General features: G+C 43.0%; 1 protein-coding gene across 4 annotated transcripts in view; it reads right to left on the reverse strand.

Annotated features, from left to right (window-relative positions):
* EOGT (EGF domain specific O-linked N-acetylglucosamine transferase) overlaps positions 1-12,841 on the reverse strand; it is a 38,306-nt gene extending 25,465 nt beyond the window's left edge. For 2 of the 4 annotated variants that reach the window (XR_008420434.1, XM_019469756.2), the window contains exons 1-7: positions 12,417-12,530; positions 11,380-11,600; positions 8,574-8,797; positions 7,330-7,430; positions 5,863-5,971; positions 2,806-2,900; positions 2,360-2,464 (exon numbers count right to left, since the gene is read on the reverse strand). Coding sequence is in view for 3 of the 4 variants with exons in the window: in XM_019469756.2 (XP_019325301.1) it covers positions 2,360-2,464; positions 2,806-2,900; positions 5,863-5,971; positions 7,330-7,430; positions 8,574-8,797; positions 11,380-11,389 (644 nt within the window). In the remaining variant the exon portion in view is untranslated. Of the gene's footprint in view, positions 1-2,359; positions 2,465-2,805; positions 2,901-5,862; positions 5,972-7,329; positions 7,431-8,573; positions 8,798-11,379; positions 11,601-12,416; positions 12,531-12,820 lie in introns of those variants that run through there. The other 2 variants (XM_053897698.1, XM_019469757.2) reach the window with 2 other exon arrangements.
* Positions 12,842-16,066: the final 3,225 nt, after the last annotated feature.

The raw sequence follows: 16,066 nt of genomic DNA on the forward strand, positions 1-16,066 counted from the left end.
AGGATCTTCAAAGTTACTCAGGTGAATTTTGATTTTTAACCCCAGTTAAGGAAGATACCGCATTGCGGATTGTAAAATGCCCTATAAATGTATGGCGGATTATTATCCTGAAGGATTTGCTGAGCATGAATGTTTGGCCTCAAAAATTAACACTAAATAAGACTATCCTATGTGACTTGTGATATTGTGATTTATAATAAGATATATACATATTTGGTCTTCATCCCCATTTCTGGCCAAGGGAGAAAGCCCTTGGAATTTCAAAGCCAGGAAAGTGTCTTTTGTTACACTAATGAGGCACTTTTCGACCTCCCTAAGGTTGGGGGCTGGCTGCCAGACGAATCACCACATCACCCAATCAGAATCACCATTATTAGAGGGTTGGACCTTTCAGTCCCACCCCCACACCTTAGGGGAATAAAGAAGGGCTGGAGTTTGAATCAACTGTCATGGAGGTAATGAAGCCTCCATGAAAACCTAACAGGAGAGGACTTGGAAGGTTTCTGGGTTGGGGAACACGTGGGGTGCCTGGAGAAGGCACAGAAGCTCTGGGCCCCTTCCCCACACCTTGCTCTATGCAACTCTTCCATCTGGGTGTTCCTGAGCTACATCCTTCTAGAATAAACTGGTAGTCTACTAAGCAAAATATTTCTCTAGGTTACTTGAGCCACTCTAGCAAAATCTAACCCAATCTACAGCCGATGGATCAGTCAGAAGCACAGGTGATCCCCTGGGCTTGTAACTGGGGTCTAAAATGGGGCGGGGGGACAGTCTTGTGGGACTGAGCTCTTAACCTATGTGGGATCTGATGTTGTCTCTGGGTAGATGGTGTCAGAATTGAGTTGAATTGTAGGACAGCCAGCTGTTGTTGGACAATTGCTCGGTGGCACGTGGAAAATGTAACATATACGCTGGAACTGAGTGCTCAGCTAGACTAAAGGGGTAGCACGGGAGTTTCTTTGAGATGACAGAACAGTTCTGTGTCCTGATTGTGTTAGTGGTTGCATGCACACAGACGTATGATATAAATTTCACAGAATTATGCATCCAAAAATAAAAAATAAAAAAGAGTGCATGCAAGCACTGGTGAAATTCAACTATGTTTACTTAATATTATTGCAACAATGTCAATTTCCTGGTTTTGATCATTGTGGTTATGTTAGATGTCATCATTAGAGGAAGCTGGGATAGGGGTAGAATGGGAACTCCTTGCGCTGTCTAAACTTCTGGAAGTCTACAATTATTTCCAAATAAAAAGTTTTAAAAAAAAGTTTTTTTAAAGTACCCTAATTTGTTAATTTCTAGATATAGTCAATTAGACCAAAGAATTAGTAAAAATGTTTTAGGAGCACCTGGGTGGCTCAGTCGGTTGAGCATCCGACTCTTGATTTCGGCTCAGGTCATGATCTCATGGTTCCTGGGTTCAAGCCCCACAATGAGCTCTGCACTGACAGTGCAGAGCCTCCTTGGGATTCTCTCTCTCCTCTCTCTGCCCCTCCCCTGCTCATACTGCCGCGCTCTCTCTTTCTTTCTTTGTCTCTCAAAGTAGATAAATAAACTTCAGAAATATGTTTTAAATCAAAATATTTTCTCCAGTTTATATAAAGTTCAAAAAGCTGATCAGAAGTGTTGAAAGTCGGGGCAGGGTTTCCCTTTGAAGAGGAGTCTTGGGTACTGGTGATGGTCTATGTTTCACCAGGGTAAGAGTTATACAGCTAGGTTCACTTCTTCATCATCCAAACTGTACCCTCCTCTATATGATTGTTACGTACTTCATTAAATACTTAATTCTTTAAAAAATGTGTTCCCCTGGGGCCCCTGGAAGGTAAGGTGGTGAGTGTCTGACTTCGGCTTAGGTCATGATGCCATATTTCATGGGTTCGAGCCCCGCGTCGAGCTCTGTGCTGATAGCTCGGAGCCTGGAACCTGCTTTGGATTTTGTGTGTGTGTCCCTCTCTCTCTGGCTCTCCCCCACTCACACTCTGTCTCTATCTCTCAAAAATGAATAAATGTAAAAAGAAAAAAAATTTTTAAAGATAAAAAATGTGTTCTCCAAACACATGCACAATTATGAAGAGTTAATAAAATTTCATTTTTGAACAGATTTTTTTTCTTTCATTGGCAGTCAGTAAATCGTGTATCATACTTCCTAATATTTTATAAACATATATTTAATTCAAATACAACTGACAGATTCACTCTGTAGCCATCACTCCCTGGAGGCTCATGCCAAATTCTCTACAAATAAAGTAACATTTTCCATTTAAAAGTCCCTTCCAAGGTCTGCAAGTGCCAGAAATAAAAGCAAATATTTTAGAAATATATATATATATACGTATATATATATTTTAAATCTTACCAGGACTGCAGAGGGCTTTTGCGCTGACCTTGAGACATCAATGTATGAATGTCAAGCGTACAGTGTCCTCCAATTTCACCACTCTGGAAAAAATCTTCCTTAAATCTGGTGGATGACAAAAAATTAAGCGGAGTTTGAAAAATTTTATCACTGTTCAAGCACACAGGATGTAACTAATGTGGTTTACAAAATCCGTTCCTCGTTAGAATTTAACTCTTTAAAACAGAATGCTTCGAACATAAACAAAAGTAGCAGAATGGTAAAGAAACCTGATGGACCCATAATCCAGCTTCACAATGATCAGCTTGTGGCTTGACTGGGCTTCCATCCTCCACCCATTCCCTGACCTCATTGCCATATTACTATGAAGCAAGTCCAAGCCATATCCCTGGACCTGGAAATATTTCCAAATTTCTATTCGATTTTAACATCAACCATTGAAATACCTGTCATGGTCTCTCTTGATGTTTCTTAAATCAAGATAGAGATTGGTTGCTCTGCAGTACTGAAGATAACGGGAACATACCAGACTTGAGTCATTCTGAAACAAGGTGGAGAAGAAAGAAAAAAATAACTCCAGGTATTAACATTTAGAGGACACACTCAGCCTCGCTAGACAGATTGACAGGATGTACATGTTCGGGCTGAAACCACACCACGTGATGAGAACAGCTTCTGAAAGCCTGCTTCTGTTGATGCATTTTTCTCCTCCCCAGCAGACTCTGGTCAAGCATAGTTTTGCCAGTGTGCACACTTTTAGGTTACTGGGAAAACTCCCAAATGTTCTATTTATATCATCTCAAATTTTAAGGCCAAGAGCTTTATGTGTGGTTTTGCTGTGCTCTTAAAAAAAAAAAAAAAAAAAAAAAAAAGCTCTTAGAGCCATCAGTATCTCACAGCTATGAGAAAAAGCATTTTTCAAAGCCAAGCCAAATGCAACAAAGAAGAATGCACACATTAAGAGACATTAAAGTGAAGGCTGGAAGGGCAGTTACCAATTTTAATAAGAGGTGCTTTCTACAAACTACAAAACTTCTCAGAGTCTCTCTTTCAACAGCAGTAAAAGGGCAATGTTTTTTAAATCACTGTAATAAAAGAGCAAAAGAGTCAACTACCAGAGCCTGTTTTTTTTTGTTTTTTTTTTTAACCAATCTGGTTTGTGCTGAAATAGGGACAGTTTCAAAAACTGTTACCTGCTCTGGATTTTATTTATGGATTTAAATGCCATCTTATTGTTTTCCCGTAATTCCCAATGAACACAAGGCCTTAACCTTAACCCACATGGTGTTTTGGAATCCATAGTTGGTAAGAGATCATATTCTGATTGCACAAAATGTGTCACTGTAGATCTTGTCCAGGAAAGCATTCTACAAACTGCCTTGGAGGAGGTGTGTGAGGTGTGGAATGGCTCTCCCTTTGTGCCCGCCACAAGAACATCTGGGCTCCAGCCAAACTATGTGGCATACACAAAACAATGTCTTGTAAGGGTGTCAGCAGCAGTGCAGGTTAAAGCCACAAATTCCTCCTTCGGGGTTCATCCACCTCCCTACAATTGCTTCAAGTTCTATTACGTGGTATCTCCAAAAGCGCCACAGAGCACATATTCCACTTCTTAATGAAAGTGAATTAAGAATTTTTTTAAAATTTTCTAGATTGTCTGGAGATAACAGAGACCCCTGAGAGGTCAGAGACATGGCCAGGGTTCAAGAACCCTGGCAGATAGGAGACCTTAATAATAAGTGCTTACATTATCAACAATAGCCAAAGTATGAAAAGAGCCCAAATGGCCATCGATGGATGAGTGGATGAAGAAGATGTGGTAGATATACACAATGGAGTATTACTCGGCAATCAAAAAGAATGAAATCTTGTCATTTGCACCTACGTGGATGGAACTGGAGGATATTATGCTAAGTGAAATTAGTCAGTCAGAGAAAGACAAAAATCATATGACTTCACTCATATGAGGACTTTAAGAGACAAAACAGATGAACATAAGGGAAGGGAAATAAAAATAATATAAAAACAGGGAGGGGAACAAAACATAAGAGATTCTTAAATATGGAGAACAAACAGAAGGTTACTGGAGGGGTTGTGGGAGGGGGGATGGGCCAAAGGGGTAAGGGGTATGAAGGAATCTAGCCCTGAAATCATTGTTGCACTATATGCTAACTTGGATGTAAATTTAAAAAGTAATAATAAAATAAAATAAAAATAAGAAAAAAATAAAAAAATAATAATCAGTGCTTACAGGGGTGCCCAGGTGGCTCAGTAGGTTAAGCGTCTAACTCTCCATCTCAGCTCAGGTCATGGTTTTGCACTTCGTGAGTGCCAGCCCTGCACTGGGCTCTACGCTGATGGTGCAGAGCCTGCTTGGGATTCTGTCTCTCCTTCTCTCTGCCCCTCCCTCGTTTGCGTTCCTTCTCTCTCTCTCTTTCCCAAAATAAATAAATAAATTTAGAATAATAGTAAGTGCTTATAAGCCATGAACCTTTAAAAACTAACCCTGAGCCCTTTGCTGGAAACCCAGTCCCACACTGAGCATTTTTACAAGCAGAATTCCATTTCATCCCCACCATAAGCTATGACACAGGCATGGCTTGAAAGGAAAAGAAACTGAAACATGGCAAGGTTGGGTGCTCTAAGAATCAGGTTTTGAACCCTGCCCTGTGGAGACTGCTCTTCTCCTGACCACCCAGAACTGGCTCTTAGCAACGTGCATGGCTGACCCACTGAGGGCAGTGCACGGTTGAAAGCACACAGAAAGAGATCTGTATCTGAGTTCTAGACGTACAAGTCTACAAGCGTGGTCCTGGAGAAGCTGCTTAACCTCTCTGAGGACTTTTTTTTTCTCTCTGGTCAAATGGCATCAGTAATCCCTGCCCTGTCTATCTGCTCTAAGGCTTGCAAAAGTCAAGCTAGCTGACAAGGAGAAAAGCCTTTCACAAACCATCAAGTCCTAAACAAACACAGAGCAGTATGGTGGGGGTGTATCATCCGTCCCAAACGACTTGCGAGGGAATCTGGAAAGAAGCAATTTATCTTCTTTAGCCTATGTTGGGGGAAAATTCTAAACCTAGTTATATTTTAACTGTCTCAAAATATGACCTTCTGAGATATGTGTGAAAATGAGGACATGGCTTCCAAATGACACAGAACAACTTGTTTTAGAAGTTAAATAAAAGTTGAAGCCAGGGCGCCTGGGTGGCTCAGTCGGTTAAGCGTCCGACTTAGGCTCAGGTCATGATCTCATGGTTCCTGGGATCAAGCCCCTTGTTGGGCTCTGTGCTGACAGCTCAGAGCCTGAAGCCTGCTTCAGATTCTGTGTCTCCTTCTCTCTCTGCCCCTGCCCCACTCACTCTCTCTCTCTCAAAAAATAAATAAACATAAACAAATTTTTTCAAGTTGAAGCCAATAAATAAGTGAGTAAGGATTCCTCTCATGGAGCCTTGCTTTTACATGAAAACCCAAACACTAATGAGTATTTGAAAATAAACACGCACCGTTTCCTCAGGCTGGCAGAGCACGTGAAGTTCTTCCAGTCGCTCTCCGGCATATCCAAAGTCAGCTTGTTTCCAGAATATGTCCTGGGCTGATTCAAGGGTATCTGTCCTATTCGCAATCACAAAGATGCCATTATTTTTCTCTTTTTCACTTTTCTGAGCCTTGAGTTTCTTTTCTAAAGATGAAATTGCTAAAAGTTTGCCATTAATTTTTTTAAACTATCATAATCTTCCTGAAACTCCTTTGAGACATCAAGATACCAAAATAAGTTACTTACAGACTTACTTTCTTTTACTAAAAATACACAACAGAAATTTATTAAGTTAGGGTCATCTGGAACTCAAGAAAACGAGCTGCTAATTACTGTATTTTCTTTAGCTGGTATGCACTGGTGCCCCAGCAGCACTTGAGATCCTCTAAGTGTCTCTAAAACATAAAACGTGTACTTTTAGCCTGGTCTCCCTTTCTCAGATGTTGAGAGATGACTCTAGCCTTTCCTGTGAAGAAAACAAATCTTTAAAGAACTTTCACTCTTACATCTTATAATACATATTCATGTAATAAAAATCATTAGAATAAATCCTAAGAATGGCAGCCTCAAAGTTCTTAACAACAATGGTCTTTAATCACCACTCCCCCAACACCACGTCCATCTGTGCCCCAACTAAAGTGTAGGCTTTACCTACTGTATATACTTCACACTCTCCTCCACACTCAAGAGGGAGCCATCAGGGGTGCCTGGGTTGCTCAGTCGGTTAAATGGCTGACTTCGGCTCAGGTCATGATCTCATGGTCCGTGAGTTCGAGCCCTTCGTCGGGCTCTGTGCTGACAGCTCAGAGCCTGGAGCCTGTTTCAGATTCTGTGTCTCCCTCTCTCTGACCCTCCCCTGTTCATGCTCTGTCTCTCCCTGTCTCAAAAATAAATAAAAACGTTTAAAAAAAAATTTTTTTTTTAAAAAGAGGGAGCCATCAATTTATCTTTTTTTTTAGTGTTTGTTGGGGTAAAATATTTTCTAGTGATCCATACTGTTTTTCCCTCTTGGTAGAGGTAAAAAGACATATTCCTGCACAGGGTGGCAAGAAGGAGGGGAGGCAAGTCAACTTGAATTCATCACTGTATAAGCAAATTAATATCTAAAAGAATTACTATCTAAAAACCAAAAGAGTTTGTCTGGGAAGTGGGGCATCAGCATACAATGCAGAGAAGGATAATATAAAGGGGAGGGGGGAGTGCCCGGGTGGCTCAGTCGGTTAAGTGTCCGACTTTGGCTCAGGTCATCATCTCACAGTTTGTGAGTTTGAGCCCCACATCGGGCTCTGTGCTGACGGTGTGGAGTGTGCTTGGGATCCTCTGTCTCCCTCTCTCTCTGTGCACCACCACACATGCCCTCTCTCTGTCAAAAATAAATAGACATTAAAAAAAGATAAGAATTTAAAGGAGAGGAGGATTCCATCTAGAAGCTTACCATCCCATGTCGACGTAGGTACAAAGAGGGTAGCCAAACCTGAACTCTGGTTTGCAGGATTTCTCATAACCCCAGCAGAACTTTAGATTCTCTAAGTGTTTCTAAAAAAACAAACGTGTACTTTTAGACTAGTCTCCCTTTTTCGGACATTGAGAGACGACTCTAGTTTTTTCTGTGAAGAAAACAAATCTTTACAGAACTTTCACTCTTACATCTTATAATACATATTCATGTAATAAAAATCATTAGAATAAATCCTAAGAATGGCAGTCTCAAAGTTCTTAACAACAATGGTATTTAATCACCACTCCCCCAACACCATGTCCGTCTGTGACCCAACCCAAGTGTAGGCTTTACCTACATTCCCAAAGACCACTTGCATTGGAACTTCCTCAAGTAGCCTAATGAAACTGCCTTTCTCAGTGCTCAAAGTGATTCTAAAAGCAGTCCCCAAAGAGTCACAAAATGAAATTTCTATGATCAAAAGAACCACAAATTAGATGGATCAGCAACTTTACTCATCAATCAAGATAAGGAGAGACGCCACAAGACGCCACAAGACGGGACAGTTCTGCAGTCCTGGGGGGACCCAGCAGCTCCTGTTGGCCAGAAAGCTTAGTCCGCTTGTCTGCAAGGCCCAGAAGCAAGACTGGTCTCATTCCCAGGTCTGCCTGTCCATGTGCTTCCTGTGTGGGCTCCATGGGAAAGGAAGCGTTTCACAAGGCCCAGCTTTGATCTCTGCGACCTGACCTCGTGAGACGTCTTAATGGGCTCCAATTTGAGGCCTTTCCAACAACCTTAAAACAGAAGGAAGGCCATAGTAACAGTCATAATTAGGTGGAGACAGAGGCGGAGGTGTTATTACCGAAATTAAATGCTAAGAGACCTTCTCAAGAGCAGTTTAAGAAAGAAGAGGTGTGAAGTTCTTCGGTTGCTTTTACCTAGACCTTTTGTCCGAAATCTAATTTACTTTGTTTACAGAGAATACCAATAGTATCGGCCGCCTATTTATTTCATTAGTGATTTAGCTTTTAAATTTTATTAGTGATTTCGACTTTAAATCTCACTCTCATGAATGGGGTATCATTTTAAAAAGCAAAGTTTAGTCACTTAGCAGCACTAGATGAAATGCAAACAGTCTTACTACTACCTTACAGAATGCAGCCATCAAGTTCAGGTTATAAAACAGGACTAAAATCCTTTTAAAAAGAACTAAGAGGAGAAAAAACAAGACGAATACCTACCTTATAAGGACAATGGGAGTCTTTCTTACAGACCGTGGCAATGTGCCTATTATTGTGCAAAAAGAAGGGAATGTGTTCCTGGGGCAAGCGAATGCTGGCGTAGTTAAACAGAGGTTCGCCTGGAATGCCATCAGCCTTGGGAGAAGCCTCCTCTTGGCCACTCAGTGAAACACCATGAAGCAATACTCCAAGAATAAGCAGCATTAACATAGCAACCTCCAAACCTAGAGATCCAATTGGAAAGGTTTTTGTTAAGGCCTATCCTTTAAAGGTCAAAGAGATCAAGAGCTAAATATAAAGACACCGAACTCTACTGAGTAACATTCCCTCTATTTGACATTTATTATGCACCTGTTCTGTGCCAGGCACTGTGTTAGGGGCTACCCCGTACACAGGCTTGAACAAAACAGGAAAGGCTCCTGCTCTGTTGGAGCTTATAACCTTTTTCAGACTTTTCAGTAGAGAGCCAGATAGTGAATATTTTTGGCTTGGGAGGTCCTACAATCTCTGAGGTACTACGCCACAGTACCTTTGCTATGAAAGAACCCACAGCCCACCCTAAAGAATAGGGGTGGTTGTGTTCTAATAAAACTTTATTTGTGAAAATGGGATGAAGGATTCGATGTGACCCCACTCACATATTACTGATGCTAGAAAGTAGGTAATATGATAGATAACACGGCATGGTGGTTAAGAATATGAACTTTGAGACTAGACCAATTGGGTTTGAATCCAGCTACAGTTTCCTGGCTGTATGATCTTGAGCTATTTAATCTCTCTGTGCTTCAGCTTTTCCAACTGTAAAATGGAAATAATAATAAACCTTCCTCATAGGGCTGTTGTGACTTAAACATTGGTAAAATGTTTAGATGTACCTGGCACATTAAATGCTATATAGGTGTTTATGAAATAAATGTTTAAAGCCATGTGGTATGGTGGGGGGAAGGAACAGGTCGCTAAATAATATTTGAGCTTAGACCTGAATTTTGAGCAAGGAAATCATGCCAGGGAGAGAGAAGAAAAGAAAATGCAAAAGCTCTGAGGATATGTGTATCTGCTGAATAAAAACTAATAATCATGGGATGCCTGAGTGGCTCACACAGTTGAGTGTTCTGACTCTTGGTTTCAGCTCAGGTCATAATCCCAAAATGGTGGGATTGAGCCCCGCATCAAGCTCCACACTGAGAATGGAGCCTGCTTAGATTTTCTCTCTCTTCCTCTGCCCCTCTATCCCTCTTGCACTCTCTGTCTCTGAAATTAAAAAAAAAACAAAAACCACACCTAATAATCACAATTGTATATGGGTTCATACTATGTGTCAGGTACTGTTCAAAGTACCAAGGATGTAGCAATGAAGATGTGGTCTAAAACCCCTTACCCTCGTGAAGCTTACATTCTAGTGGGTGTCATAATGATCTATGATAATAGTAACTACAACTTAGAAAACTCCAGGAGGGAAATTCAGGCAGTCTGTCTCAGAGACTGTGCCATTACTCTGTCCCCATCTTGCATCAGCAAGATGAAAACAGACGATAACCATCATGGGACCTTACTACATGTCTATCTCACCCCACAAGGATTAAATCTCAGGGACTAGAATTCTCCTATGTATCCAGACCATAATGATACCATTTCTTCACTTTAGCAGTATATTTTGCTCTGTGAAAAAAAAAAAAAAGGGCTCTTCCCACTGAATGATAGGGCTATATTACACGTAACTACTCCCCAGCAAGATCCACAGTCATCAGGGCATGTTGGAAAACCCAGCTTTCAGAATCAGCCTTCATTGACCCTGGGTCACAAGGACGGGGCCTTTAGGAACAAACTTCAATGTTCAATCCAGCTTCAAGTTCCAAGGCCAAGGCTTCATAACAAAGAGTGTGGACAGTGAAAAGGAATCCTTTTCCCCTCTGGAGTAGTAAATATGGTGGGTTCTTTCGTGGCTCTGAAGAATATACTGTTACCTGTTATAAAGTGACCTGAATTAATATTGTTAGTTATGACTTTTATACAACAGTGAGTTGATAGCAATTTTACAAAATTTAAAAATACATATTAATACTAACAGTGTACTTATCAGGGAAATATTGACCTCTTGAATTCTCAGAACCACACAGAAGCTTTTGTCATGCTTTAGGTATCTGAAATCTGTCAGAAATGAAACATATTACCTTAAAAGAATGCTAACGTAGACCTTATCATATAGGTGATATTTTGGATTCAAGGAAATATTAAGAGAGAAAACAACGTAGTGAGATAACGTCTCAGTGGAAGGCCAAGCATTTAGTGAGACACTCCGTAAGCAAAGAGCCTGACTCAGTGAGTTTTCTTTTCCCTAATGAACACCATGCTGCTAAAAGCAAAGTCAAAGACACCATCTTCAACACTCTAACTTTAACCAGATTCTAATGGTAAGCAGAAGGACACAGCCTGCTTTATACAGTCACCAACTGGTACAGGCCAAAGGGACACTTTGTAGATTAACCATTTCCTAGAGGCAAACAATGTTCCTGGTTCTGACCCTATTCATTCTGCGCACTGAATCATACTGCTACTTGAACCTTACTATTTACTACTCCGGGCCTTACCTTTCAAAAGGCAGGATGGCCTATTTTTTGGCTAATCCCTTCCAGTGATGAAGTCATTGCTATGACTAAGTCCTGACCTTCCGGTGTTCAGGTCCACTGTCCTTGACTGAGCTCTAGCCAAAACTAAACCCACTGATCCATGCAGAAGGAGTAACTTAAGTCATGGGAAAAATCTGAAGTCTCAGACCAGAAAGCAGGCTTTTGCAAAGGGCACGTACCCACTTGCATACGCTAGAAGGGGGTGGCTGCTGGAGCATGAAAGCACAACCCCGGGGCCTGGCAGAAAGCCTGTCCGAACGCGGTCGTCTTGCAAGGTCCCCCAGGGCAGGGTGTCTGCACTTCTCCAGCAGATGAAAGCTTCAGCGCTGCGCTACTTGCCTTCAGCGCAATGCAACTGGCTCCCTCCTCTTCTGTATTCCTGGACCGGATTTCCTCAGGCCTAAAAGGTGGAGGAGGGGCAAAAAAAAAAAAAAAGTAAGAGCATGAAAGACGATGAGAGGCTAAAGCCCGAGGCTGACAGGGACCACAGTGGGTGACACAGTGGGCAGTGCCTTGTGACAGAGCTTGGGCAGTCTAAAGAAGGCAGTGGACACACGAAAAGTTGAAAGCATCTGAGGCTCACAAGGACTCCTAAATGGCTCGGCCCCCACTGGGGCCACAGGTCCCACGGTGGGTATAGGCAAGGGGGTCAGAGAGGGCTCGGCGGCTGCCTGAGATGCCCAGGGGAGGTCCACCAGCTGTGCGCGAGAACGGGAAGCGGCGCGGCGGCGGGGTCCGCGGCGGGCGCGCTTCCGCAGCCACCCCGCCGCGCTCCGGACCCACTCCGCGCTCCGGACCCACTCCGCGCTCCGCACCCACGCCGCCACCTCCCGGACGCGGGGATCCCCGCACGTCGCCCGCCACCCAGCACCGCACCCCCGCTCCACCCGGCCCCCGGCGTGCCGGGGAGGGGCCCGGGGAAGCGGCTTCGCCCCGGTCTGGGACCCCGACCCACGGGGCGCGGGCGGGGAAGAAGGGCATCCTTCCCCGTGGCCGGCGGGCTCCCGGGAGCCCCGCGCGCCGCTGCAGGCACCGTGAAGGGGCCGAGCGCCCGCCTCTCCGGCCCGCAGGCGGCGAAGGCGCCGGCGGAGTCCGCGGAGAGGCTGCAGCCCGCGGGCAAGGCGCGCCGGGCGCCCCGGCGGGAGAGGCGCGCGCAGCACGGCGGCCGCGGGAGGGCGGCGGGTAAGGGCTCCGCGGATCGCCGAGCGAGTCCCACCTGGAGCCGGGGGAGCCGGGGCTGCGGAGGAGGAGGAGGAGGAGACGGCCGCCGTGCGGGGGCACGGAGTCGTCATAACCGGCTACTGCGGCTCACCGGAAACCTCGGGCGCCGGAGCCGGGCCAGGGGGCGCCAGGGAGCCGCCGGGACAGCGAGACGGCCTGCGCCGGGAGGCGGGCCCGAGCCCCGCAGTGGGGCAGGGGCAGGAGCCGGGGCCGGGCGCGCGCCCGTGGGACGCACGGCAGCGGGGCGGGGGCTCGGTCTGCGCTGCCCCTCGCTACCGGGCGGAGAGGGAGAGCCTCTGAGCCGGCCCCGCGAGCTGAGCCGGAGAGCGAAGCGGGGTCTCGAAGCTGCACCGGCCCCCTCGGGGGGAGGCGATAAGGCGCTCGGAGGACACGGCACACCTGACTCTCCCGGTCTTCATTCTGGTTGCGTCTTCCTGACGCGGGTGGTTACCGTCTGGTTCATTAGAGAAGTTGCCGCCTTCACTTTGCAACGTGAGCGCGAACGGAGTTGGCGGCACCTTCTGGCGGCGGGGATTCCGGGATACTTGCTTCTCTCCGTACTTGGGGGCAACTCGCCAAGTTCAAATGCTCTTCTGCGGAGTTGAAGTTTGATCCTTGGATTATTTTATAATTATTTGAATTCCTTTATAATTATATGGGTTATTTTATCATAATTATTTGAATGTCCATCCCCCACACTGTCTTCACTTTGGACACCTTGGGTTCTAGAATGCTATCTCGTATAGCATAGGAGCATTACGGACTCAACTTGAACTGATTAACTAAAGGTTGATGCCATCAAAATAAACTTACGCTCACAGAGTCACCACTATTCCTATGACCTTAAAGAAACACGACAGTTTATTTCCAAAGGTTTACATGCTTTTTAAATACTTTTTGAAGATGCTGTTATGAGAAGTATTACTAGTTATCTGCTAAATTAGGAATGTTGTCTGGATTTTCCCCCCAAATAACAACACCGCTAAAACACAGAGTAACTTGACATGTGCCAGGCATAATCCTAAAGCACTTCACAGTATCAAGTCATTTACTCTTCATGTTAAAGACTGCCTTTAAGGGAACTACTGCTCTCTAATTTCATACTTTGCCCACCCCATACCAATAAAGGCAGTAATTTTTAAAAGTGCTTCTAAGCTTACTTGTCACCATCCCATTTTTGTCATGTACAGAAAATGGAGCTTTCCTGTTAGGTATTCAAAATGAGTTGTAATCATTTAAAATAAATTTTTCTCACTAAGCCATGTGACATATATTTATATTTATTATATAGTTTTTAAACATAATACCTGAGAAAAGTTTCTAAAAATAAGTTAATCTCATTGCAAGGACATACAAGTCAATTAAATTGGTGTCACATACACATGGTACTATTTTAAATGGCTAAATATTAAGTTGTGGTCATTCAGGCTCAGAGGAAACAAGATAGGATAGAGCTTTAAGAACGGGAGAGTGATTCTGCAGCAGCTATTTGTAACATAGAATTTCTACCCAAAATACCAATCTTAAATTTTTCAAAAAATGTTTATTTATTTCTGAGACAGAGAGAGACAGAGCATGAGGTGGGGAGGGGTAGAGAGAGAGGGAGACACAGAATCGGAAGCAGGCTCCAGGCTCTGAGCCGTCAGCGCAGAGCCCAAAGTGGGGCTCAAACTCACAAACCGTGAAATCGTGACCTGAGCCGAAGTCGGTCGCTCAACTGACTGAGCCACCCAGGAGCCCCCCCAATCTTAAAATTTAATTTTGAACTTTCTTTAAGTGGACATTAAAATAAACTCAAATGTCCATTAATATTGGAATGACTACATTGTGGTATATCCACACAAGGTACTATGCAGGTGTAAAAAATTAAAAAAAAGAAACGAGAAATATCTTTATACACTGCAGGGTGTATTGAGCGGGGAAAAGATGGTAATATACTATTATTTATCCAGGAAAGAGGATATATATGTTATTTTACAAATAGCATAACATTTAAAATGATTATGGGGGGAAGAGGGAATATGGGTATAGGGACAAAGAAAATAACTTCCCTAGATGTACATTATATAGAAGTGGCTTTAGAATCATGTGAATATTTTACATTATGAAACAAAATTAAATTTTTTAAAAGTAATCCTTCAAAATTACAAATAAAATGAAACTAAGTGCATTTAAACACTGTCCAGTTGTGCTGTAGTCCACAAGGAAGGAACTATCCCAAGTGACTTTGAAACATAGTACATCCCAGTAGATGTACCCTCAGGATTAAAAGAATTTTAAAATCATAAACTGTTTTCATGAACCCAATTGTTGGTGGGAATATTGGTTAGGATAAACCAAATAGAAATAATTAAGACAGTATCTTGGAAGGTGAATTTTTTGACATGTGGTATAGATGTAAGCCTGATAAGGTTATATAAAAATCCTGTAGTTACGAATTTGGAGGTGATAATATAAGTTAACATACTTTATTACTAAAAACAAATCTCTCCTCCATCATCCATTGAAAAGGCCTATAAACAACCAACTCTGTAGCAAGAAGCACCTGTTGTACCCAGAATGTGATCTCTGCAAACCTCTTCTCATTAAAAGGAACATGGGTTCCAAAGAAAGAAAAATGGATCATCTTAGATGTGGGGCAGGAAATGTACAAGAAGCTGAAAGATCTTACATGAGGGGGCAGGGAAGTAATTAAAGTTTATAAGGGCCATATCAAAAAGACTCAGGAACCAATTTAAAAAGGCTCCCTCTGGCCAAAGACAGAAGAATTTAAATCATCAATAAAGGTAACTGTAATGGATTCAAGCATCTATAAATATTATACTCAAAAAGTTCCAACCAATCAACCAAATACATCAGCCAAAACCTCACTGTTCATCTCTGATGGCAGAAGGGAACCAACTCTTCATGTGAAAACTGGTAAATGAAGTAAACAAATCAAACATATTTATCCCATCTTTCCTATGAGTCATGCATGATGCACGTAATCAAATGATGAGGTACTTTTTACAGAAACTTTCCATACTTAAATATGATAATCAAATCATATGTCTGAAATTTGCTTCAAAATAGTGTGGATTGAGGGGCACCTGGGTGGCTCAGTTGATTAAGCGTCCGACTTCAGCTCAGGTCATGATCTCGCTGTTTGGGAGTTCGTGCCCCGTGTGGGTCTGTGCTGACAGTTGAAAGCCTGGAGCCTGCTTCAGATTCTGTGTCTCCCTCTCTCTCTGTCCCTCCCCTGCTCACTGTCTCTGTCGCTCTCAAAAATAAACATTAAAAAAATTTTTTTAAAGTGTGGATTGAGATGAAACACACATGGACTATAAATGAAACAAAATGGGCCATGAACTGTTGAACCCTGTTAAAGAGTATGTTAGCGAGTGTATGGGGATTCATAATCTGTTCTCTCATTTGTACAGGTTTGAAATTTTATATAATTTTTATAGTGCATTGCAATTTTATTATATGTTTTAAGCTTGCTACACACATAGTGACACTTGGCTGGCTCATAGTGTCAGCAAAATGCTGAACTATCAGCATATAGCTGATTGGCTCTCTGATACATCCAGCTGCTTTAAACTGTAATTCAAAGGTTGAAGTTTTAAGTGAATAAGTTTTGACAAACGTTGGTCTTATGCTAAAGTG

Source organism: Panthera pardus, unplaced genomic scaffold, assembly GCF_024362965.1.
Source record: "Panthera pardus isolate Hobbes unplaced genomic scaffold, ASM2436296v1 HiC_scaffold_8, whole genome shotgun sequence".
In the NCBI taxonomy this organism is placed as follows: Eukaryota; Metazoa; Chordata; class Mammalia; order Carnivora; family Felidae; genus Panthera; species Panthera pardus.